Source organism: Bombina bombina, chromosome 4 (assembly GCF_027579735.1).
Source record: "Bombina bombina isolate aBomBom1 chromosome 4, aBomBom1.pri, whole genome shotgun sequence".
NCBI classification, from domain to species: domain Eukaryota; kingdom Metazoa; phylum Chordata; class Amphibia; order Anura; family Bombinatoridae; genus Bombina; species Bombina bombina.
The window spans coordinates 334,296,653-334,321,905 of record NC_069502.1 but is presented as its reverse complement, the minus strand read 5'-3'; the positions used below and the strand labels follow the sequence as shown (position 1 = coordinate 334,321,905).

Sequence of the window (25,253 nt, the reverse complement as noted above, 5' to 3'; positions counted from 1 at the left end):
TATAATGTACAGTGCTAGTTACAAAAGAATGTGGTTTTCTCTACAGCATGAATCCATTTACAAAGCAAAATAAAATGTATTATATGGCAGTGATGGTGAACTTTGGCGCACCAGATGTTTCAGAACTATATTTCCCATGATGCTCGACTGGATTGCAGACTGCCCAAGTATAATGGGTAATGTAGTTCTGAAACATCTAGGATGCCAAGGTTTGCCATCACTGTTATATGGTGGCAGAACAAGGCGTTGAGCTAATTAATCTACTAAAGAATAGAAAGATACTATTGGTTAGGGAATTATGTCCCAAGAAGGATATTTCTCTCTATTCACACCTCAGATCAGTATTGTCCAAATTATAGTGATCTTATAACAAGTGACAAGTAATTGGCTTTAAATGAATGGATATAAGATTTTGAATGACAGCTAACTGAATATTGCTTTATCTGCATTCACTTCATACAATTTATCCCTGCTCCATATTTATTCAATTTTGCTTTTTTTTTTAGTCTGTAACAATGCACCTAATGCGCCTCCTTCATTCTACCATTCTATTTAACCTTTTCAGAAATAGCCCTAAAACTGCCCGACCACACTAACCCACTAGTCATGCCCACAGAATACATCTACTGTGCTCTGTGTGTGAGAAACAGCCACGTTTTATAGTGGAGCATCCAATCACAACTGATCATTTTCCCTTTGCCTACTTGACCCCGATTATATGGTCAACTTGACTTTTTAATATTTATGGATAGTTTCTTCAATATGTTTTTTTTTTATATTAAAATATGTTTAAAAAATCCTTTGGTACCAGCTGCTTAGTGAGACACGAAGATAAAGTATTTGGTATTTACAGCTAGGAGCAAGAATGTCTTCTGCAAACATTTTTTGTTTGTAATTATTTAAAAGTAACCTAGCAAAGCATGCATGTTGGCAGGGGCAAATGAGACTTTGTGATTGATCAGCTATAATTGGCATTTCGCTGACTTCCCCTCCAACCATCAAGTGATTCAAATTATGTATAAAAATGTGTGCAGGATGGATTCAGGTTGCCATACAGGCAATATTTTTGATTGTATATTTAATGTTAGCAATAAAGAAAAATACTAAAAATAAAGACCCTGTTACAGTGAAATTTCTAAGTGTGGAAATTTGAAAAAATAAAGCAGAAGCTTTGTTTCTGAGCTATACTTTATAGTTATTCATGCTGATTACTCTGGCTACTATTTTATTCCAAGAAAGTTGTCAGCTGTAGATACGTGTTTTATGTGCTACATTTAATGACACGCATATTGTAAAAAAGTGCCATGGTCAATTTGATCCCTTCCATGTGGGATATACGGGAGTCATTTAAGGGCTGTCTGTTATGTGGCAAAATCTATGTTTTTGTGTCCAGTTTTTATTTTTTATAAGATATATATCCATAGCAGTATTCACAGACTTTACTATTTTTGCAATACACAAACCACAATATGGCCTTCTCATATAAAATGTTCGCTAATCCTGTCAGCAGATAAAATGCAAACTATAGCCATAGACATAGATTCCTTAATGCTAAAGCTCCATTCTATTGGTAGATTTTATTTGTTTTATTTTTATTTTTTATAGATTTTGGAATGGAACCTACATGCAATTTATTAAAACTGAGTATAATTTTTAAATACAAATACTTTTTTAGATTTTAAAGACAAATGAGAAAATCTAAATTCAATAAACATAAAAAAAAATCAAATTCCTTGAGCTTATTCACTAAATCATAAGGTAGCTCTTCAAATATCAAACACATAGGCCAGTATAATTAGCCCAGATTATGGGGGCAAATATTCTAAACCTTTATAAAAAGGTTTATTTTCTACAAAAAAATGAGGATTTTTCTATCTAAATCATTCTATAAGCTTGTATTAAATTATTATATCCTATAGTTCTTCAAGGGCACTCTCAAAATATCTAGAGCATTAGTTTGGTGTATATATATCTTACCACACATCCAAATGCCAATTTAATCTAAACATGATAAAATAAGAGAAATGACATGATTTTTTTTTTCCAAAAGTTATTTGTTCACAAATTATATTTTGCTGCTAAATACACTTGTATCTTTTCCTTATAAAATATAAATATGCAAAAATAGCACACCTCCTTACCTATTTTAACACATCCGAAATGTGCTAAATAACATTTAAAAAAAAAAAATATCAAAACTGTTTCCTGATCATTTATCTTGCTTACAACCTAGTACAAATATTGATATGGATTCCTTTTTCTGATATTTATGCAAGTAAAAAAATAATTCTGCTTTAATCAATCATCTTTTACTTTGAATTTACAATTATTTTTTGCTATACAACTTTTTATGAAAGCCAACTGACCAAAACATATAAATAAAAGCTACACTATCTGAAATGGATCTCTCTACATTATGCATCTCTCCACCCTCCCAGAAGCAAGTTGTACAGCCCTTCCATACATTTCTGTACCAAAAGCCTCAGAGCTAGTAAAATTATATGTAGCAAAAAATGAGGCTAATACATTTTCTAACTTGCCAGTAAGTATGAAAGTTTTATTTTATCTAAAAATCATATCTAGTGAACTTTTTATTTAGATCCCAGAGAATAAAAATCAGTAGCAAATATATTGCGTAATAAAAACAAATTAGTGTCCATCTCTGTATCATAAACCAGGTTTCTAGTCACATCCTACATCTGTGAACATTTTGTCACAGCTAAAGCATTAGGTGTGAAATTATATGGTAAAAAACATACAGAGAATTTTCAAGGTTACGGAGTTTATGTGCTTTTAGGTCAAGGTATTTAGTGGTTGCAACCCCAGTTATGAGATATACTATAGCAGGTAACTGGAAAATCCAGTCTAGAAATATATAATGGTCCAGAACTATATACAGGGCACTATTATAGCCATGCATTCCATTTTTTTCATGCAGCATGTTATGATCTGTAATCCTTTTTGCTGTACGGTTTATTCCCCAAAATATTGTCCACTTCATTCACAATGTGAGATGTCATCTTTGGAAGAACCTAAGAGAATATGAAAAAAAAAAGAATTAAAAACAGTTCACTTATTATATATTGTGACATGTTTTTGTATATATAACTATACAACTGAGGCAGTTCCTTCATGGCTTTATTATTATTATTAATAATAACAATAATACCTACTGTCCTGCAGGACTGCCATGGTTTGGTAGCTATGTTACCCCTCCCACAGGTCTATCTGGGATATAAGTGTCCAGTTTCCTAGACACTATCCAGGATCAGCCTAACACCACCAATGACGCCCCTCAACAGATTACCCATAAGTCAAACCCAGTCCATCATGGCCTGTTCTACAGAACTCCCATGGGTCTGCCTATGGTTCTAACTCAGAGGAAGCATCCTCTCCTGGATGTGTGTGTGTGTGTGTGTATATATATATATATATATATATATATATATATATATATATATATATATATATATATATATATATATATATATCTGTGTGTGTATGTATTTCTAGTTATCTAATCTACTCAGCTACTAATTGCTTTTGCCAATTATTCCTCAGACCTACATTGGGGCAAAAAAGTATTTAGTCAGCCACCAAATTGTGCAAGTTCTCCCACTTAAGAAGATGAGAGAGGCCTGTAATTTTCATCATAGGTATACCTCAACTATGAGAGACAAAATGTGGAAACAAATCCAGACAATCACATTGTCTGATTTGGAAAGAATTTATTTGCATATTATGGTGGAAAATAAGTATTTGGTCACCTACAAACAAGCAAGATTTCTGGCTCTCACAGACCTGTATCTTCTTCTTTAAGAGGCTCCTCTGTCCTCCACTCATTACCTGTATTAATGGCACCTGTTTGAACTTGTTATCAGTATAAAAGACACCTGTCCACAACCTCAAACAGTCACACTCCAAACTCCACTATGGTGAAGACTAAAGAGCTGTCGAAGGACACCAGAAACAAAATTGTAGACCTGCACCAGGCTGGGAAGACTGAATCTGCAATAGGCAAGCATCTTGGTGTGAAGAAATCAACTGTGGGAGCAATAATTATAAAATGGAAGACATACAAGACCACTGATAATCTCCCTCGATCTGGGGCTCCATGCAAGATCTCACCCCGTGGGGTCAAAATGATCACAAGAACGGTGAGCAAACATCCCAGAACCACACGGGGGGACCTAGTGAATGACCTGCAGAGAGCTGGGACCAACGTAACAAAGGCTACCATCAGTAACACACTACGCTGCCAGGGTCTCAGATCCTGCAGTGCCAGACATGTCCCCCTGCTTAAGCTAGTACATGTCCGGGCCGTCTGAAGTATGCTAGAGAGAATTTGGATGATCCAGAAGCGGATTGGGAGAATGTCATATGGTCAGATGAAACCAAAGTAGAACTGTTTGGTAGAAACACAACTCGTTGTGTTTGGAGGAGAGAGAATGCTGAGTTGCAACCAAAGAACACCATACCTACTGTGAAGCATAGAGGGTGGCAACATCATGCTTTGGCGCTGTTTCTCTGCAAAGGGAACAGGATGATTGATCCGTGTACAGGAAAGAATGAATGGGGCCATGTATCGTGAGATTTTGAGTGCAAACCTCCTTCCATCAACAAGGGCATTGAAGATGAAACGTGGCTGGGCCTTTCAGCATGAAAATGATCCCAAACACACTGCCCGGGCAATGAAGGAGTGGCTTCGTAAGAAGCATTTCAAGGTCCTGGAGTGGCCTAGCCAGTCTCCAGATCTCAACCCCATAGAAAACCTTTGGAGGGAGTTGAAAGTCCGTGTTGCCCAGCGACAGCCCCAAAACATCACTGCTCTAGAGGAGATCTGCATGCAGGAATGGGCCAACATACAGTGTGTGACAACCTTGTGAAGACTTACAGAAAACGTTTGACCTCTGTCATTGCCAACAAAGGATATATAACAAAGTATTGAGATGAACTTTTGATATTGACCAAATACTTATTTTCCACCATAATTTGCAAATGATTTATTTCCAAATCAGACAATGTGATTGTCTGGATTTGTTTCCACATTTTGTCTCTCATAGTTGAGGTATACCTATGATGAAAATTACAGGCCTCTCTCATCTTCTTAAGTGGGAGAATTTGCACAATTGGTGGCTGACTAAATACTTTTTTGCCCCACTGTACCTCACAGGTCATGTGACTAGAAACAGAGCAGCACCTGCTGTTAGGGTTCAGCAGCACATGAACCCTAAGAGCAACAGGGATGATAAGGCAGGTGGTAAAAAATAACAAACTGTCAAGAAGAGAGGAAATTGATCATTTAAATTAAAGTGGTGGTAATAGTTTAAACTAATCCCTTAGGGGCCGATTTATTAAGATGCGGGCGGACATGATCCGGTGTACCGCCCGACATCGCTAAATGCTGACAGCATACGCTGTCAACATTTAACAATTTACAAGTATTTCTAGTGAAATGCTTGTGCAATGCCGCCCCCTGCAGATTCGCGGCCAATCGGCTGCTAGCAGGGAGTGTCAATCAACCCGATCGTATCTGATTGGGGTGATTGCTGTCCGCCCCCTCAGAGGTGACGGATAAGTTAAGAAGCAGCAATCTTAAGATCGTTGCTTCTTAACTTATGTTTCCGGCAAACTTAATGGCTCGTGCGGAAACTGCTGCATTCGCAGCATGTAAAATTGGTCCCTTAGAGTTCAAAGCATTGATTACAAAGCTGTATCAAGGTGTAGGGAGTTTCCCATCTTCTATCTATTCCTACCTTTATTTTTATTTATGTATTTTTGTAATTACCCTTCTCTCCCTTGTACCCTTCCTCTGTATAGTGCACTGAACATGTAAGGAACTAATTTGCAAGTTCTGGGCAGCAGACAACTTTGAGGTTTGGAGTATTACAGTAATGAATTGGGGGACGTTGCAACACCCCCTATAACTGCTATTATCTCCAAAATATGAGGTCTAAAAGCAGTCCCTGCTATTCAGGAGGACTAATTTTATAGAATAATGAAAAAACTGTTTTCATCCATACAATAAAACTGCATATGAAATGTACTGATTTGTTGGCATGCTCCTCTTCATCTCAATTAAGCAGAACTCCAATAATTTGGTTAGATGCTCAGTTACATAATGATGCTTATAGATAAAAGCATCATAGACTTCTCATTACGTAAAGCATTTATGCACACAAATCTACAATATTTTTGGCCACGACTGTACATACATGCATATATTTAGACGTATATTTATGTATACTGTATATATATATATATATATATATATATATATTGTAGCCCTTTGTAGTGAGACACCTTTTCATATGACATATACCTTTGAACTTATAACTTTTTTATTATTTATATAATATATTTTTATTAGACAGTATATATATATATAAGTGTAACACTTTATTTTAATGTTATGTTGTGTTTGGTGCAACTTTTTAGCCCTAAATTTTGTGTATGGTGCAACTTTTTTAGCCCTAATCCTTTATGTGAGGACTTCAGTCATGCTAATCAAATTTACTTTGTGCTCGTACAGTCGTGTTTACTTCCAACTTTTAAAACGCGTGCAAGTTAATGTGGGCATTTTATATCAATATCACACCAGCGCTGATGAGAGCGCGCCATTTGTAATCTAGCACTATGTTGTACAAACACTGCTGGCATATGGTGCACACTCCCGAGCCTACACAGGTATGCTCTTCTGGAATTAAACAAAGCATACCAACAGAAAGATTTCAGTTTAATTTGTTTGCTGAGTATGAATCTTGTATATGCAATTTTTACTTTAATGTTGCTTTAAGCCTTGGAAACAAGTTATACTTGCCTGTATAGCTCCCAGGTTTTCTACCAGTTGTTCTGGATTAGATGAACCCAACAGGACAGAACTCACTCCTTCGTTCCTCAGACACCATGCTGCAATACAAGACACAATTACAAACTGCATTGTGGTAACAGGGAACACAACTACAATATGTGTAACATAAATCATCAGTTGTCAAAGTCTCTTCCCTTAGCACGTGACTATCATTTTAAATAGTAAAATAATTAAAAATACATACTTCTGCAGCATGGTGGAGAAAAAAACCTTTTATAACCTGTAATTTTAGCACTACCGAATTGGCAATGCTATGTGTTTTCCACCCCCTCAAATGGGGAAGCACATAGTTAAAGTACCACTCGGGAACTGCAGAGAACTGCTGGTTCTGGTACTGAGCCAATGAGTAGCAGCAATCACCCAGCTACTTCGTACAACTAATGCTGCTGATCAGCTCACCAGCTTTATCCACTAGGTACCAGCAGTTCTCTGTGACACCCATGCAGTATTTTAACTATGTGTTTATCCCATTTGCGGGTTGATGGTATTGGACAATATCGTACCAATGTTTTTCTTTATCTGTACTTGTATAGTTTGTACACTTTTGCTCCATTCATTTTCATTATTAATTACAACGAACTTCTGACTAAACATAAGTTCTCTTTACATGGGGATTTATATATTACTTATTTATGGATTGACTGAGGAATAACCATGGAAGGAACTGAGAAGAATGGGATCTAGCTAGGAGCCCTTGATTTTTACCTTGGGCTATAGCCCTAGATGTTTCTGCAATCTAGCTCTACCCCTGCAGAGGAGCAAACATCTTGTATAATCTAGACAGAGCCAGTGGATATGATTGTAAAGGCAGAATATTGACCATTTCTAACAGCACGGATGGATTGACTTTTAAAGGATATATCACAACAGTGTTTCTCAACTACAGTCCTCAATTATCCCTAACAGGCCAGAATTTCATGATATCTTTACAGGTGAAATTACCAGCTGATGGGCGAGAGCAGGTTATTGATCAGCCGATTATTTCACATGTGCCCTAGTAGCAGTGGCGTCACTAGGGTTGGTGTCACCCGGTGCGGTAAATCATGGTGTCACCCCCCCCCCCAGAAAGCAGACACACACAAAAACACAGGCAAACACTCAGACACACTTAAAAACATACTCAGATGCACACACAAACACTTGGAAACACACTCAGACACACACACAAAAACACACACACAAAAACACTGAGACACACAAAAACTCAGACACACACATACAAAGTATGTAAACTGCACTGCATTAATTATAAAGCTTATGCCTAGAGCTGCTCCCTGGCTCAGCAGAACATCAAATGAAAGATAAACAGAGCACTCTAAAATAAATCACTGAAGAAAAGGTTTAGGCGCGCAAACTATGAAAATTCTGCTCTCTGACTCTGTCAGTGCACAGCCCTGGGCCGCATGTCACTGAGCAGTGAGCACAGATAGGCAGGCAGGTTTAGACTAGCAGCGCAACTTTGCAAGCCCCACGGCACACCCACAACATTCATAGTGAAATTGGGCAGGGGAGGAGCAAAGTACAAACAAGCAAAAGCAGCCGGGAAAACTATTTGTTGAAATTGCAGCACTGGCTCAAGGGGCAAAAAAATTGTGTGTCTACAACTTCCCCAGTCCCACTAATGTTCACAAATGCCAGCCTCTAATAAAATAATCTATGCATCTCAACATTGTATTTCTTTGAATTTCAATAAAATTTAAAAAAAAAAAAAACACTTTTTTGACTGTGTTAAATAATAGCAGTCAGTTTCCTTCACACGTGTGCGTTTCAGTGCCTGCCTGCCTGCCAGGGCACAGTGTCACCCCAGTGCAACTCATATCTGGTGTAACAGTAGTGTACATTTAAAAAAACTAAACACTTTTTTGACTGTGAAATAATAGCAGTCAGTTTCCTTCATGCGTGTGCGTTTCAGTGCCTGCCAGGGCACAGTGTCACCCCAGTGCAACTCATATCTGGTGTAACAGTAGTGTACATTTAAAAAAAACAACACTTTTTTGACTGTGAAATAATAGCAGTCAGTTTCCTTCACACGTGTGCGTTTCAGTGCCTGCCTGCCAGGGAACAGTGTCACCCCAGTGCAACTCATATCTGGTGTAATAGTAGGTTACATTTAAAAAAACAAAACACTTTTTTGACTGTGAAATAATAGCAGTCAGTTTCCTTCACGCGTGTGCGTTTCAGTGCCTGCCAGGGCACAGTGTCACCCCAGTGCAACTCATATCTGGTGTAACAGTTGTGTACATTTAAAAAAAATAACACTTTTTTGACTGTGAAATAATAGCAGTCAGTTTCCTTCACACGTGTGCTTTTCAGTGCCTGCCTGCCTGCCAGGGAACAGTGTCACCCCAGTGCAACTCATATCTGGTGTAACAGTAGTGTAGATTTAAAAAAAAAAAACACTTTTTTGACTGTGTTAAATAATAGCAGTCAGTTTCCTTCACACGTGTGCGTTTCAGTGCCTGCCTGCCTCCCTGCCAGGGCACAGTGTCACCCCAGTGCAACTCATATCTGGTGTAACAGTAGTGTACATTTAAAAAAAAAAACACTTTTTTGACTGTGAAATAATAGCAGTCAGTTTCCTTCACACGGGTGCGTTTCAGTGCCGGCCAGGGCACAGTGTCACCCCAGTGCAACTCATATCTGGTGTAACAGTAGTGTACATTTAAAAAAAAAAACCACTTTTTTGACTGTGAAATAATAGCAGTCAGTTTCCTTCACGCGTGTGCGTTTCAGTGCCTGCCAGGGCACAGTGTCACCCCAGTGCAACTCATATCTGGCGTAACAGTAGTGTACATTTAAAAAAAAAACAACACTTTTTTAACTGTGCAATAATAGCAGTCAGTTTCCTTCACACATGTGCGTTTCAGTGCCTGACTGCCTACCAGGGAACAGTGTCACCCCAGTGCAACTCATATCTGGTGTAACAGTAGTGTAGATTTAAAAAAAAAAAAAAAACTTATTTGACTGTGTTAAATAATAGCAGTCAGTTTCCTTCACATGTGTGCGTTTCAGTGCCTGCCTGCCTGCCTGCCAGGGCACAGTGTCACCCCAGTGCAACTCATATCTTGTGTAACAGTAGTGTACATTTAAAAAAAACAACACTTTTTTGACTGTGAAATAATAGCAGTCAGTTTCCTTCACACGGGTGCGTTTCAGTGTCTGCCAGGGCACAGTGTCACCCCAGTGCAACTCATATCTGGTGTAACAGTAGTGTACATTTAAAAAAAACAACACTTTTTTGACTGTGAAATAATAGCAGTCAGTTTCCTTCACACGTGTGCGTTTCAGTGCCTGCCTGCCAGGGAACAGTGTCACCCCAGTGCAACTCATATCTGGTGTAACAGTAGTGTACATTTAAAAAAGACAGCACTTTTTTGACTGTGAAATAATAGCAGTCAGTTTCCTTCACACGTGTGCGTTTCAGTGCCTGCCTGCCTGCCTGCCAGGGCACAGTGTCACCCCAGTGCAACTCATATCTGGTGTAACAGTAGTGTACATTTTAAAAAAACAACACTTTTTTGACTGTGAAATAATAGCAGTCAGTTTCCTTCACACGTGTGCGTTTCAGTGCCTGCCAGGGCACAGTGTCACCCCAGTGCAACTCATATCTGGTGTAACAGTAGTGTACATTTAAAAAAACAAAATACTTTTTTGACTGTGAAATAATAGCAGTCAGTTTCCTTCACGCGTGTGCGTTTCAGTGCCTGCCAGGGCACAGTGTCACCCCAGTGCAACTCATATCTGGTGTAACAGTAGTGTACATTTAAAAAAAAAAACACTTTTTTGACTGTGAAATAATAGCAGTCAGTTTCCTTCACACGTGTGCGTTTCAGTGCCTGCCTGCCAGGGAACAGTGTCACCCCAGTGCAACTCATATCTGGTGTAACAGTAGTGTACATTTAAAAAAACAACAACACTTTTTTGACTGTGTTAAATAATAGTAGTCAGTTTCCTTCACACGTGTGTGTTTAAGTGCCTGCCTGCCAGGGCACAGTGTCACCCCAGTGCAACTCATATGTGGTGTAACAGTAGTGTAGATTTAAAAAAAAACAAAAAAAACACTTTTTTGACTGTGTTAAATAATAGTAGTCAGTTTCCTTCACACGTGTGTGTTTAAGTGCCTGCCTGCCAGGGCACAGTGTCACCCCAGTGCAACTTATATCTGGTGTAACAGTAGTGTAGATTTAAAAAAAAAAAAAACACTTTTTTTGACTGTGTTAAATAATAGCAGTCAGTTTCCTTCACACGTGTGCGTTTCAGTGCCTGCCTGCCTGCCTGCCAGGGCACAGTGTCACCCCAGTGCAACTCATATGTGGTGTAACAGTAGTGTACATTTAAAAAAACAACACTTTTTTGACTGTGTTAAATAATAGCAGTCAGTTTCCTTCACACGTGTGCGTTTAAGTGCCTGCCTGCCAGGGCACAGTGTCACCCCAGTGCAACTCATATGTGGTGTAACAGTAGTGTAGATTTAAAAAAAACAACACTTTTTTGACTGTGTTAAATAATAGCAGTCAGTTTCCTTCACACGCACCCCCCTAGTGACGCCACTGCCTAGTAGAGACTGGAGTTGAGAAACAGTGCATTATACCACATCCGCAAAAGATGTCAAACTCCATCTCTATTATTTGTCATGTTATATATTATTGTACCGCCTTGTTCACTGTTCCAAAATTATTATTATCAGTGTCAACTGATGCCATTTCTAAATAAATAAACAAATAGATAATGATAAAATTATAACTTGATAAATTGAGACATGGGGGCCGATTTATGTAAGTGCGAGCGGACATAATAAGATGTATTGTATCATGTCCGCCGCACATTGATAAATGCTGACAGCATACGCTGTCGGCATTTATCATTGCACAAGCAGTTCTTGTGAACTGCTTGTGTAATGCCGCCCCCTGCAGATTTGCATCCGCTAGCAGGGGGTGTCAATCAGCCCGATCTTATAGGATCGGGCGGATTGAAGACCGCAGCCTCAGAGGCAGCAGACAAGTTATGGAGCAGTGGTCTTTAGACCGCTGCTTCATAACTGATGTTTCCGGCGAGCCTGAAGGCTCACATGGAAACAAGGGGAACAAGGGCAATTTGGCCCTTGTTAAATCTACCCCATAAAGTGAATAGAGTTTCATTCTGCAAATCTACCATGTTTTTAGACTTTTAGAATTTAGAACACAAGAGTGATACAAATAAATATGAACTTGGCTATTTCTGTACAAAGTCCCATAAAACATTGCATACAGAGAATCACTCTAATACAGATATTTATAGTAGGATAAAGGGGCTTAACTTGACCTCTCTGGCGTCCAGGTCAAAGGCAGCAACAGGACCCCTCATTTCCATAGCACCATTTCTAGCTGTTTATAATCAACGGAATCCCTACACTTTCCATATATTGTGGTCCCTTTTATGTTGGTCCCCCTGTAGCAGCACCACTACTGATTGCAAGTCCAGTTGTTGGGTCCTCTAGATGTGTGTTGCTGGTCTCAGTTGAGACCTCTGAGACACCTGTAGTTATGCCCCCGGTAACTACTGTAATACATTCGGTAATTTATTGTTCCAGCCTATACATTTTTTTAATAATTTTTCTATCTTCTAGAAATGACGTGGTCACTGTTCTTATTATATGTATGTAGGATTTTATAATACAATTTGTTTTTAAAGTTTGAAAAGTTAGGTAATAATTCTAAAGTGTTGAAGTAAGTAAATAATAATAATAGCAAAATGAAAGACTTTTTACATGTGCATAATGTATATACATAAGAGGCTAATAACTTCATTGCCAAAAAATGCACATAAAGTGTTTTAGAAATATTTATACCTTTCATTTTATTTAGCAAAATATGTAGGCTTGTGCTGTTTCAGGGAAGTCCCTTGTAAAACCTCTGATGTTTATATAAATGAGCTCCTGTATTGATATACACAACCACTGTGTAGCATGTTGTGGGGTCATTGAGAATGCAGAATTTTTAAAGGGACAGTCTAGTCAAAATTAAACTTTCATGATTCAGATAGAGCATGCAATTTAAACTTTCCAATTCAATTTTATCATCAAATTTGCTTTTTTCTCCTGGTATTTTTTGTTGAAAGCTAAACCTAGGTAGGCTTATATGCTAATTTCCAAGCTCTTAAAGCCACCTCTTATCTCATTGCATTTTGACAGTTTTTAACAGTTAGACAGCGCTAATTTATATGTGTCATATAGATAAAATTGTGCTCACTCCCGTGGAGTTACCTAATAGTCAGCACTTATTGGCTAAAATGCAAAAAAAATAACGTGTTGCTTATGAAAAACTAGAGAACGGGTAATAAAGGGATTATCTGTCTTTTTAAACAATAACAATTCTGGAGTAGACTGTCCCTTTAAGCAAATGCTGTATGATTACTTACCTACAGCAAGCTGGGGGAGGGTACACCCAAGACGCTCTGCAATTGGTGTCAAATCTTTAAGTTTAGCTTGCTGCTTCCTGCCTTCTTCACTTAATATTTTGTCCTTTAACCACTGGTAGCACTGAACAAGTCCAACCAAAAAGAAAGTACAATGGAGATTAATGGATAATTACAACTATTATACCATGCATACAAAGGAGTATTACAATATCCCACTTTCTGATTGTATCCTCCTAGATCAAACTTCATAAACTCTTGAAATGAACAGTAAGGAGGTGGTAGAAATAAAATTCAGCACTAGGTGATTTCATCACATGGTTTATACAAACTTTTTAAAATATCACAACTAGAAATAATTGCAGAATGTGTATTTACAATTTATATGCACATTTATTTTATTAATCAGTGTAAATGTATTTCAATGATAAGAAGATAATTTAAAAAAATGAAGCGGTGCATTTGCATTTTAATCACCTGCATTTTATTAGTTCTCTCTATGTAAATTGTCCTAATTAATATTATCAGCTGTATCTGTTAAGAATTTTACATAGGAGACTTGCTATATTTATGCTAAAGACAGCAAGTCTTTAGCTTCAAATTCAGCTGGAGTTGATAAAGTGTCCTCAAGTAAGTTGCAATTCATGTAACTATTTGTGGATATAGTTCTCATAGCAAGTGGCTATTATTATCATTCATTTTTTATAACCATCTTTAGATATGTGAATAAAGGGCAGCTTACAACCAGCTTGCTTATGGAGAAGTGCAGATTTGGAGATTTGTCTCCAGGTTGCAATTAAAGCCAACTTTGCCTACCTTGTTTAACAGCCTGAGCTTGTCACTTTACTTTTAACCCTTTAAGGACTGATCTAATTTGTCTACATCGTAACAACCTTCCGATTTAATAAATTGAAATTACGTGATAGTGCATGCAATCTCGAGATTTCAATGATGGGATCGAGTCAGGGTGGCGTGCCTATGACGCTAGGCACCCCCTCCTGGCCGCGATCCTATTCAGGAAGCGGCGTTTGCTTTAGTACATTCCATGCAGTGCTAACAGCGCTAAAGCCCAGTGCAGTTAGGATGGCATGGAACGTCCTAAAGTAAGGAAGGGTTTAATAGACCTTATTTCCCTATATCATTGTTGGGTTTGGCTAGCCAGTATTATGGCATATACTCTGTCAGATGATTTATGGGAAGCGGAACTAAAGGACTCTTTAGCTAATGACAATGTAGTTGGTGAAGATAATGATGGGGAAACTTTAACCATCTTCAGCGCTTTTAGGAGATATAGATATCTCATAAATCGCCAGTTAAAAATAAAGGCTGAAAATGCAAGCCTAGCTAATTACATAGAAAAGAAGATCATTCCAAGAGGTCTAAGATTGTCACTAGATCCAGGTGCAAATACAAGAGAGGATGAAGAAGGTGACTCCTTTGTGGAGGAATGGAATGAAAAACTTTCTACAACCTCACTTGATGGGAATGATGATAAAGAGGAATGATAAAAGACTTGAAAAAGTAAAAGGTGAGGCAGATAAAGCATTATTGAAAGTAAACACCTTTGAAAATGATCCAAGCTTTGAGAAATTGAATGGGGAAACTAGTCTGAATGTCACAAAATTGAAAACAGATATTAAAATGAGGAAATGTAGGAAATATAGACGAGATCAGGATGACTATAAAAATGGAAGAGTCTATATCTATAAGTCCCAGAAAGGCACCTGTGACTCGGGAACAGATATATCTGATTCCGAATCTAGTATTCCAAAAAACTCCTCTGGTACAGTTCAAAAAGAAGGAGGAGAAAGAACAGAAGGGGAAAAAGGAAAAGACCCTTATGGGGCATCAATGAGAGAGAAGAGATATCAAACCAGACAGACCAGGGGGAGAGGGGATCAATATGCCCAGAACAGGGGGAGATTCAGAGGGAGGGGAACTCGCAGGGGCTTTTAGAAGGCACTAATGAGCACGAACTACAAATTGTAAACCTCTCCTCTTTTCCCCTGAATATGGCTCATATAGAACTCCTCAAAAAGGGTCTCTCTTTTTGCCCCACGGCCACAATTGATAAATTTGAAGTGCTAAAAGATTTGCACTTATTTGCTAGAAAAATCGTGCTGTCTATTATTATGAAATCTGGGCACCCTGAATCCTTGGATGATAATGATCAACTAGCTCTGAGTGATTTAGAATCCTTGCTTACAGAAAATACTCAGGAAGAAAATGTAAGTAGTCCTCAAGCTCTGAGTCTCCCTTGTACAAAACCTTCTTTTAAACCTAAGTCCTCATATATGCCTTCACTCTCATTAGTTCCAGCTGTCAATCTATTTGTTAAAAAAGATGGAAAAAGATATTGATATATTAATATCTAAACAGACGGATGACAACCTGAAACCGAGAGAGAGAAAAGCCCTAAAGGAGTTGAGTATGGCCAGGGGTTTGGTGATTAAGCCCGCCGATAAGGGCGGTGTTACAAACTGCTGTTTGTAACGGGCCCTTTAAATGAAAAATTGCCCTGCTTCCCTGGATTTTGGAGAAGCCTATTTGCCAGCCTCCTTCCACATGACTATGGCCCCTGGAAGATTGTGCCCCTGAGGACATATTGACTTTTGTTGGGTGTGTGTGGCCCTTTAAGAACCATCTGGGGACATATTGTGACTTTGATGAACAATGCCCCTTTAAGACTATGTCCCCAGACCTGTGAAATGACTTGTCCCTGGCTTTCTCCCACTTGGTTCAGTTTCATTGTGTGCCATTAAGAGTTAAATTTTGTTCAGCTTCAAGAAACCTATTCTAAATACAAGTCTGCTGGGATTAGCTCTAATTAGGTTTAGTGATCAACTTTCCCATTGTCTAATCAGACTAGTATTGATAAGGTGGACTGCATTGTTTTATTGTGTGTAAAATGTTATCTGCTGAAGTAATGTTGTGGCCTGTCAAAGGGAGTGTCTCTATCTAATATCAAATGTGTGATGGGGGATTTTATGCCTCCCCCTGAGAGTGTCCTGTTTGCATGTAACCTCAATAAAAAGGAGGCTGTGTGCTCCAGCACATCAGACCTATTTTCTGTCCCTCTAACTTGCAGCTTTGACTCATGTTTGTAGGGGACAGCTTCAGCTAATATCACTACAGGGATTGCTGACTATGGTGCTGATGATTCTTTGGTGAGCGCTAGGAGCATCCTTTTCTACGGTCCAACTTCCAGCCAGCCTGGAGGCAACTGTAACATTTGGCGGCAGCGGTGGGATCGGCGTCCTAGCGCAAGGAGCAGCACCACAACAGCACTGGTATCGTAGGAGAGTAATTGAGGGCAACGCTAGCCACTGCGCAGCGTCCCTACCTACAGCAGCATGGAGCTGACAAGATACTGGTCAGAACCATGTGAAGAGCACCTCAACCGGATCCGTCGCTATGAGGGCGCGGATTTCGTTCCAGAGGTAAAGAGGCGGCTAGTCCGATATGGTCCAGACCCTGCGCAGGAGGTAGTCAGTCGCATCATCCGGGAATTGGATACGGAGAACAAAGCGGCACGAGCCTTTGAGCGCCAACTGTGGAGTTTGAGGGTATGGACACCTGGTCTCTCTCCCCAGCCGCAGCATGTTCCACAGGGAGAGGAGAGCAGCGACCTCCCTCCCCAGCGGCAGTATACTGTGCAGAGGGAAGAGACAACCGGTCTCCTTCCCCAACCCCAACCAGAGATACCAGAGGCAGCAGGCCTCATAGACTGGTCCTGGGAGGACCCCCAGCAGGCAGGTGGAGATGGGACCGCAGTCTCTCTACCGGCCCTACAGGGATGCTGGGCAGGCGGCCCAGATCCCCAGCGACAGACCCAGCTACAGGGAGGGGAGAGCATCGACCTCCCTCCCCAGCCGGAGTGTGCCTTCCAGGGAGAGGAGACAACCGGTCTCTCTCCCCAGCCGCAGCATGTTCCACAGGAAGCGGAGAGCATCGACCTCCCTTCCCAACGGCCGCCGGAGTATCAGGAGGAGGAGGTAAGCCAATCTCCCCCTCCCCAGCTAACTCCTAACTTGGGCCCAGGGTTAACAGTGGAGATGTTGGCCCCCACTGACCCCCACGTTCCCTTTGCCACCGGGCAGGACTATGCCCCAATTCCCCCAGCAGAAGAGCTGGCATCAGGACAGAGCGCTGCTGGCCTCTGCCCTACAGACCTTGTCCTTGTTACAGAACTGGCCTGCAAACCCCTCACCCCAGCAGAAGCGCTGGCACCAGGGCAGAGTGCCGCTGGCCTCTGCCCCCCAAGTACCATCAGCTATTTGCCCAGCTGCGCCAGGAAGGCCGAGGATGCTACACTTTCATCCTACAACCTGGAACTTACAGGCCAGTACTACGTATTGTGGGGGGGCTACTTTGCTGCTAGCGATTATTTGTGGGTGGGTTGCGAGACTAACTTGGGCACTGACCGGCAGAAGGTCAGGTGCCTGGTTAGTCTCCCTCCAAAAGGGGAGATATGTTACAAACTGCTGTTTGTAACGGGCCCTTTAAATGAAAAATTGCCCTGCTTCCCTGGATTTTGGAGAAGCCTATTTGCCAGCCTCCTTCCACATGACTATGGCCCCTGGAAGATTGTGCCCCTGAGGACATATTGACTTTTGTTGGGTGTGTGTGGCCCTTTAAGAACCATCTGGGGACATATTGTGACTTTGATGAACAATGCCCCTTTAAGACTATGTCCCCAGACCTGTGAAATGACTTGTCCCTGGCTTTCTCCCACTTGGTTCAGTTTCATTGTGTGCCATTAAGAGTTAAATTTTGTTCAGCTTCAAGAAACCTATTCTAAATACAAGTCTGCTGGGATTAGCTCTAATTAGGTTTAGTGATCAACTTTCCCATTGTCTAATCAGACTAGTATTGATAAGGTGGACTGCATTGTTTTATTGTGTGTAAAATGTTATCTGCTGAAGTAATGTTGTGGCCTGTCAAAGGGAGTGTCTCTATCTAATATCAAATGTGTGATGGGGGATTTTATGCCTCCCCCTGAGAGTGTCCTGTTTGCATGTAACCTCAATAAAAAGGAGGCTGTGTGCTCCAGCACATCAGACCTATTTTCTGTCCCTCTAACTTGCAGCTTTGACTCATGTTTGTAGGGGACAGCTTCAGCTAATATCACTACAGGGATTGCTGACTATGGTGCTGATGATTCTTTGGTGAGCGCTAGGAGCATCCTTTTCTACGGTCCAACTTCCAGCCAGCCTGGAGGCAACCGTAACAGGCGGTAATCTAGTATTGTTGGATGAACAGCTTTATGTAAATGAAACGAAACGTAAATTAAATGACAGAAATCAATACATAAGACTTAGCAACAACCCCCTGGGGCAGATTCAAAACTCTCTTTTCAAACTTTTGAATGAAGCTAGAAGTAGGGGAATAATTAGTCAAAAGGAGTTCAAATTCCTATTTCCTGAGCACCCTGTCATGCCTGTCTTTTATATTCTGCCAAAACTACACAAGAATATAAAATGTCCCCCGGGAGACTTATAGTCTCGGGGATAGGCAGCATGACAGAAAAAATTGGGGAATATGTAGATTAATTTCTACGACCTTTTCTGCTGACTTTGACATCATATGTTAAAGAAACGGCGGACCTACTGAGAAAATTGGATGGAGTATTGGTAAATGAAACCACATTGCTGGCTTCTTTGGATGTGGAGGGGTTATACTCCTCCATACTTCACCAAATAGGACTCCAAGCTATAAGAAAGTTTCTTGAAACAAGGGGCCCTACATGTTTGGAACACACAGAATTTGTTGTCTCTCTGCTTGAATTTGTCCTTGAAAATAATGTCTTTGCATTTGATGGACAAATCCAGCAGATAAGAGGAACAGCAATGGGGGCCGTTTGCGCCCCCACTTATGCCTGCCTCCATTTGGGAGCTTGGGAGTCTGATATGTTTGAACAACATATTGATGTATTTAATGAGAAAGTATTGATATGGGTCAGATATGTGGATGACGTTCTTGTTTTGTGGGATGGTTCTATAGAGGAATTTAATGATTTTGTTCATCTGTTGAACCACAATGACAGGAACATCATCCTCACATCGGAAACGGATATCAGGGATCTAAATTTCCTTGATATAACAATTAAAAAGGAAGGTAAAAAAATTGTTACTGAAAATTTCAGGAAAAAGAGTGCCACAAACAATCTTACATGCAGGCAGCAGTCATCCGTCTCATCTAATAAAAGGGATCCCACATGGTCAGTTCCTCCGTTTGAGGAGGAACTGCTCATCCCTTTCTAAATTTGATGCTCACGCATCTCTGATGAAAGAAAGATTCCTACAAAGGGGCTATTCAAATAAATGCCTTAAAAAGGCACTTTGGAAAGCCAGAAGTACTGCTAGAGGCGATCTTCTGTATGGCAAGAATCCAAAGATTGACCAAGGAAAAATTAGATTTATTTCTAAGTTCAATAATCAATGGCAGAACATTAGATCAGCATTGAACAAAAATTGGCATATTCTGACTTTGGATGACAAGGTCAGAAATGTTATTGGTGAAAGGCCGCTACTGACGGCCCGGAAAGCACAGAGTTTGAGAGACATCCTGGTGAAAAGCCAGTTTGTGAGAAGTCCCTCAAATGCAGATTGGCTGAGAAAGGACAGAGATATTAAGGGGAGCTACCCATGTGGGCACTGTGTTTACTTTGCCCACATGGATAGAACAATACAATTCTCTGTCCAAGATGGAAAAATCTACAACATCAGGTTTTTCTGCAAATCAGAGGGAGCAATTTATCTCCTCCAGTGCTCGTGCCCAGTCTTTTACGTTGGAAAAACGGAAAGATTGGTAAAGGACCGGGTACAGGAGCATCGGGATGATATCCTGCATTCCAATGATACAAGTGTAGCGAGACATTTCTGCACTTTCCATAATGGATATGTAGAGACTTTGAAATTCACCATTATAGATAAAGGCATTACTAATGGTAGGGGTGGTAACAATGAGAAGGTGCTTTTACAAAAAGAAGCCAAATGGATTTACAGATTGGGCACTAGATTTCCAGCTGGTTTGAATGAAAAACTGGAGTATGCTAGTTTCCAATAAATAATAAACTGTTTATCCTTTTATAATTCTATAGATTAGGTACCTGGCAGAATATATGTGATGATATAAAGTGTGCAAATTCTGTTAGGATGTAAAAGAGATTTGGAATGCTGAGGAATTAAGCAGGTCCAGTGTATATATAAAAGTTTTTTACATCCTGACTTTTGTTTGTACTTTAACACTTTAAAACTCTTTAAGGGCTATTGTGGTGAATACAGCTTTAAGAGAAGAATCACCAATATATGGGAGGTTCACCTGGGATTGCTCAGGTGTACCTTTAAAAGAGGAAGTCCAGTGAGGACTCATTATGCCCTGATGAACCCCTGTGACACACACTTGCTGTGGGGGTGAAACGGTCGTTGGCTGTGCTGTGTTTTAAACTTCAGGAGAAAAGTCGACAAAGCTCCTTAAATCTATATGATATATGTGGTAAAGCAAAGGTGAAAAAGTGATTGTAACTTTACAAGTCTGGACATTCGTAAAACATATTGTTATGCTTGGAGCGCTGATAAGAGAACGCCTTCTTTACACTGTGAAATACTAGCCTGGGAAATGGAGAGTCTGTTTTGAGAGGAGTATCTGAAGTGCAACACAAGAAGCATGAGTTTAAACTCCATCTATGGAACGTTCATAGAAGTGAGAACTGTGATTTATTTGTGGCAGCTTTTTGGCTATATAATATACTAAGGTACATCTTGGTAATTGGTATCGCCTGCTAAATGAGTGGAAGCCTGGTTCTTTCATTGGTGGCCAAGTGCATATACGGCGGAGACCTTTGGGAAGCAACTCCCATCCAAACAACCTATTGCAGACCGATGATGGTCACATCGTCCCTCCTCCAGTGACGACACACGCTAAGATAGCGTTACACTGTCAGTGCATGCTTGCTGGAAGTAGTGGAAGAAAACGCCAAAGATAAGTGCTTGTTTGTTTATATCTCACAATCCATGACCAAGGTAGCAGCAGGAATTGCTGCGGTCTGTATCACGCCAACTGTTTAAAAACTCTCTGTAACTAGCTATCAGGCTTATATAATGTGTTCCTATGTTCAAAGGCATGTTAGGTAGTCATTCCTTTATGTATGCATGTATATATGCTATTTAAAGTGCAGAGGTTTGTCTGAGATATTTCACTTTGATGTATTGAACCGTATTATTAACCCAGGTTTTTGTAGCATACGTATGCTTAGGTAATTTTTGTCCTATTCTTTTGTTCTTTATCCTTTGTTCTTTACCATGTATACTGTGGTGTTTTTGTAAATATTTTGTACACTTTATATGGTGTGGCACCAGGGATATATATTCAGCAATATTTTCTACTCTCTCACATTTTTTATTTTTTGTAAATGTATTTCAATTATAAGAAGATATTTTAAAAAAATGAAGCGGTGCATTTGCATTTTAATCACCTGCATTTTATTAGTTCTCTCTATGAAAATTGTCCTAATTAATATTAACAGCTGTACCTGTTAAGAATTTTACATATTTATGCTAAAGACAGCAAGTTTTTAGCTTCAAATTCAGCTGGAGTTGATAAAGTGTCCTCAAGTAAGTTGAAATTCATGTAACTATTTGTGGATATAGTTCTCATAGCAAGTTGGCTATTATTATCATTCATTTTTTTATAACCATCTTTAGATATGTGAATAAAGGGCAGCTTACAACCAGCTTGCTTACGGAGAAGTGCAGATTTGGAGATTTGTCTCAAGGTTGCAATTTAAGCCAACTTTGCCTACCTTGTTTAACAGCCTGAGCTTGTCACTTTACTTTTAACCCTTTAAGGACTGATCTAATTTGTCTACATCGTAACAACCTTCCGACGTAAACAAATTTAAATTACGTGATAGTGCATGCAATCTCGAGATTTCAATGATGTGATCGAGTCAGGGTGGCGTGCCTATGACGCTAGGCACCCCCTCCAGGCCGCTATCCTATTCAGGAAGCGGCGTTTGCTTTAGTACATTCCATGCAGTGCTAACGGCGTTAAAGCCCAGTGCAGTTAGGATGGCATGGAACGTCCTAAAGTAAGGAAGGGTTTAATAGACCTTATAGAATTTGATGTTGTTTAGCCCCTTTAATGCAAATGATGACAAATGGTCATCATCTGCACTATACTTTAACCACTTGTCATCATCCCTTGGGGGTTTCAGAGCTCATCACAGCCCTTACCCCTGCATCCCTGGTGGTCTAGTTGCCTGGCAACTCTAAGGAAGGCGGGGGATCTGAGGATGCCAGTAACGTCACCACATCCATGCTTGATGACATCACCATGGCTGGGAAACCCAAAAGTGCCGGGTTGCTCCAGAGGCCTTAAGGGAGCTGGATGGAGGGAGTAACTATTCAAACGCCTCAATCTCAGTTCCCTTAAGCCCTAGAAACCCCTAGACCCATCATCTTTAAAACAGTGGGTGATTTGGGGATATAAAGTCAACAAACAGAGCACAAGCATCAAAGGGATATTAAACACTAAATAAATGCTTGATAGGATGATATAGTCATTATGTTTAAAGGGACATTTTACTTTAAATGTTTTTCTGCTTTAATGTTTTTCCAATGATCAGTTTTACATGCTGGAATGTACGTATTAAATTGTACACAGATAGGCCATTTACCTTTATTTTGACATTTAAATTAAGTTGTTTCACACCACTTACAATAAACATATGAATACTTTAGTATTCTCTACAGAAAAGCTATATAAACATGAGACAGTAAATAGCAATTTAGTTCACAGTAGGGGGTGGAAAAGATAGGTAATAACATTTTCCTTTTCTAAGCTATTGGCCATTGTGTAAAGGCAAATAGATAAGATAAGGAAGCATTCATTTATAGAGATAGATATGATTAGGGGTCTGCTATTTCTGCAGACTCAGACTATTTATATGGATATGCTTCTGAGAACAAAGGATTAAAGGGATAGTCTAGTCAAAATTAAACTTTCATGATTCAGGTAGATCATGCAATTTTAAGTAACTTTCTAATTTTCTCTTATTATTCATTTTTCTTCTTTCTCATGGTATATTTATTTGAAAAAGCAAGAATGTAAAGTTTAGGAGCTGGCCCATTTTTGGTTCAGCACCTGGGTAGCGCTTGCTGATTGGTGGCTACATTTAAAGTATATTATGAAGTTGTTTTACTGTACATAATTATAGTTTTATACTACAATATCAAGGTGTATTGTGTTCCTGTGCATTCATTTCTGCATAAACATGTCTTTACTGTAAATGTTATTGTGAAAATAAACAGCATCTACCTTACTTTTTCTCAAACAAAAAAATATTTCTAATAAATGTGATTGAGTCTCTTTCATGTATCTGATATAAAATGTTTGACTTTATGGTAAAAAAAACAAAAAAAGGTAAACTATAAATGGAATAAAATATACCTCTATATACAGTTAACACAGGATAATCATTTAATTAAACTGGGTAATGGTTAGACAACTTTACAATCAGTAAATCTTATAAAAATAATATTTGTTCCCTCCTGCTGTCAGATAATTTTTTAAATTTTTTTATTGGTAACTTTGCATATATATTTAATAAAAAAGATATGAACTAGAATCATTTCTAACACTGCTATGTTTCTGCAATTAAACTCATATTTTAACATGATTACTTCATTTATAATTTAATAAAAGCAGAAATTATACCATTTTCTCTAGGTCACCTCTATAATGAAATTTTAATATTTTAATAAAGTATATTGTAATAATTAGTTACCTTTAATGAGGCTCGTGTGGTTTCAGGGACTCCATTTTCATATTTGCCAGAAATAATACCACAAGCTAGTGGAGACCAAGTCATTGCACCAACCCCTGAGGAATAATTCATTTCATTTATCAATGTGATTTGAATGGTACATATAAAAAATATATTAATACTGGGCTGTAAAAACAATATTTTGTGCAAAACAATCTATCAATCTGTATTGAATAATTACTGTACATAACTATAGGAGTTAGGGAGTCCCCAATGAGTTCTTACCAATTTTGTGGTAGAGCTCTGGTAGCTGAACTTCCACTTTCTCTCTTTGGAAAAGGTGATATTCAGCTTGCTCACATACTGGTGGGATTAGGTTGAATTGTCTTGCTACAGAATATGCTTCCTGTATAGAAACAGAAGCACAAATCATTGTTAGTAAACATGAAAATATATCCTGCTTTAAAGGGACATTAAACCCAAATTTTTTCATTCATGATTCAGAGCATGCAATTCTCTTGGTATCCATAGTTGAAGAGTATATCTAGGTAGGCTCAGGAGCAGCAATGCACCACTGGTAACTAGCTGCTGATTGGTGGCTGCACATATATGCCTCTTGTCACTAGTTCACCAGATGCGTTCAGCTACCTCCCAGTAGTGCACAGTTGCTCCCTCATCAAAGGATTCCAAGATAATGAAGCAAATTTGATAATAGAAGTAAATAGGAAAACTGTATCTTCTATTTGAATTATGAAAGAACAATTTTGTGTTTCATGTCTCTTTAAGATCTATTTGTATAAAAGGAACAGCAATCTTTTATTTAGATGCAGTTAATTAAATACAATCATTACAGGTACAAAACCTTTATCCAATCTGCATGGGACTAGAAAAGGTTTGGATATCGGACTAATTGTATATTTGCATTTGTAAAATGGTACAGCTTGGGGAGCAGATGGGACAAAGAATAAACAACAATATCTTATATCATTTACGAAATATTTACATAATACAGCTAATACATGACACCTAAAGGTAGTTTTATTTGTATACTAGTACCAACAGAAGGATAGTACCGTAATCAGGAAGGTAATAGTTGTTGTTTTAAATAAAGTTAGACTGTTACAGGAACTAATCCTAAATCCAGAATTCCAAAATCCAAACTTCTTCTGAAATCTAAACTTTTAAACTAATTTTTTTTTCTATTATAATTATCAAAAATGA

General features: G+C 39.1%; 1 protein-coding gene across 1 annotated transcript in view; it reads right to left on the bottom strand.

Moving 5' to 3' along the window:
* Nucleotides 1-2,765: 2,765 nt before the first annotated feature.
* Nucleotides 2,766-25,253, bottom strand: part of KCNAB1 (potassium voltage-gated channel subfamily A regulatory beta subunit 1) — a 427,823-nt gene continuing 405,335 nt past the window's right edge. Inside the window, exons 10-14 of the mRNA XM_053710077.1 lie at nucleotides 24,318-24,438; nucleotides 24,054-24,148; nucleotides 13,268-13,388; nucleotides 6,821-6,909; nucleotides 2,766-3,032 (exon numbers count right to left, since the gene is read on the bottom strand). Coding sequence (XP_053566052.1) covers nucleotides 2,943-3,032; nucleotides 6,821-6,909; nucleotides 13,268-13,388; nucleotides 24,054-24,148; nucleotides 24,318-24,438 — 516 coding nt within the window. The 3' untranslated portion in view covers nucleotides 2,766-2,942. The remainder of the gene's footprint in view (nucleotides 3,033-6,820; nucleotides 6,910-13,267; nucleotides 13,389-24,053; nucleotides 24,149-24,317; nucleotides 24,439-25,253) is intronic.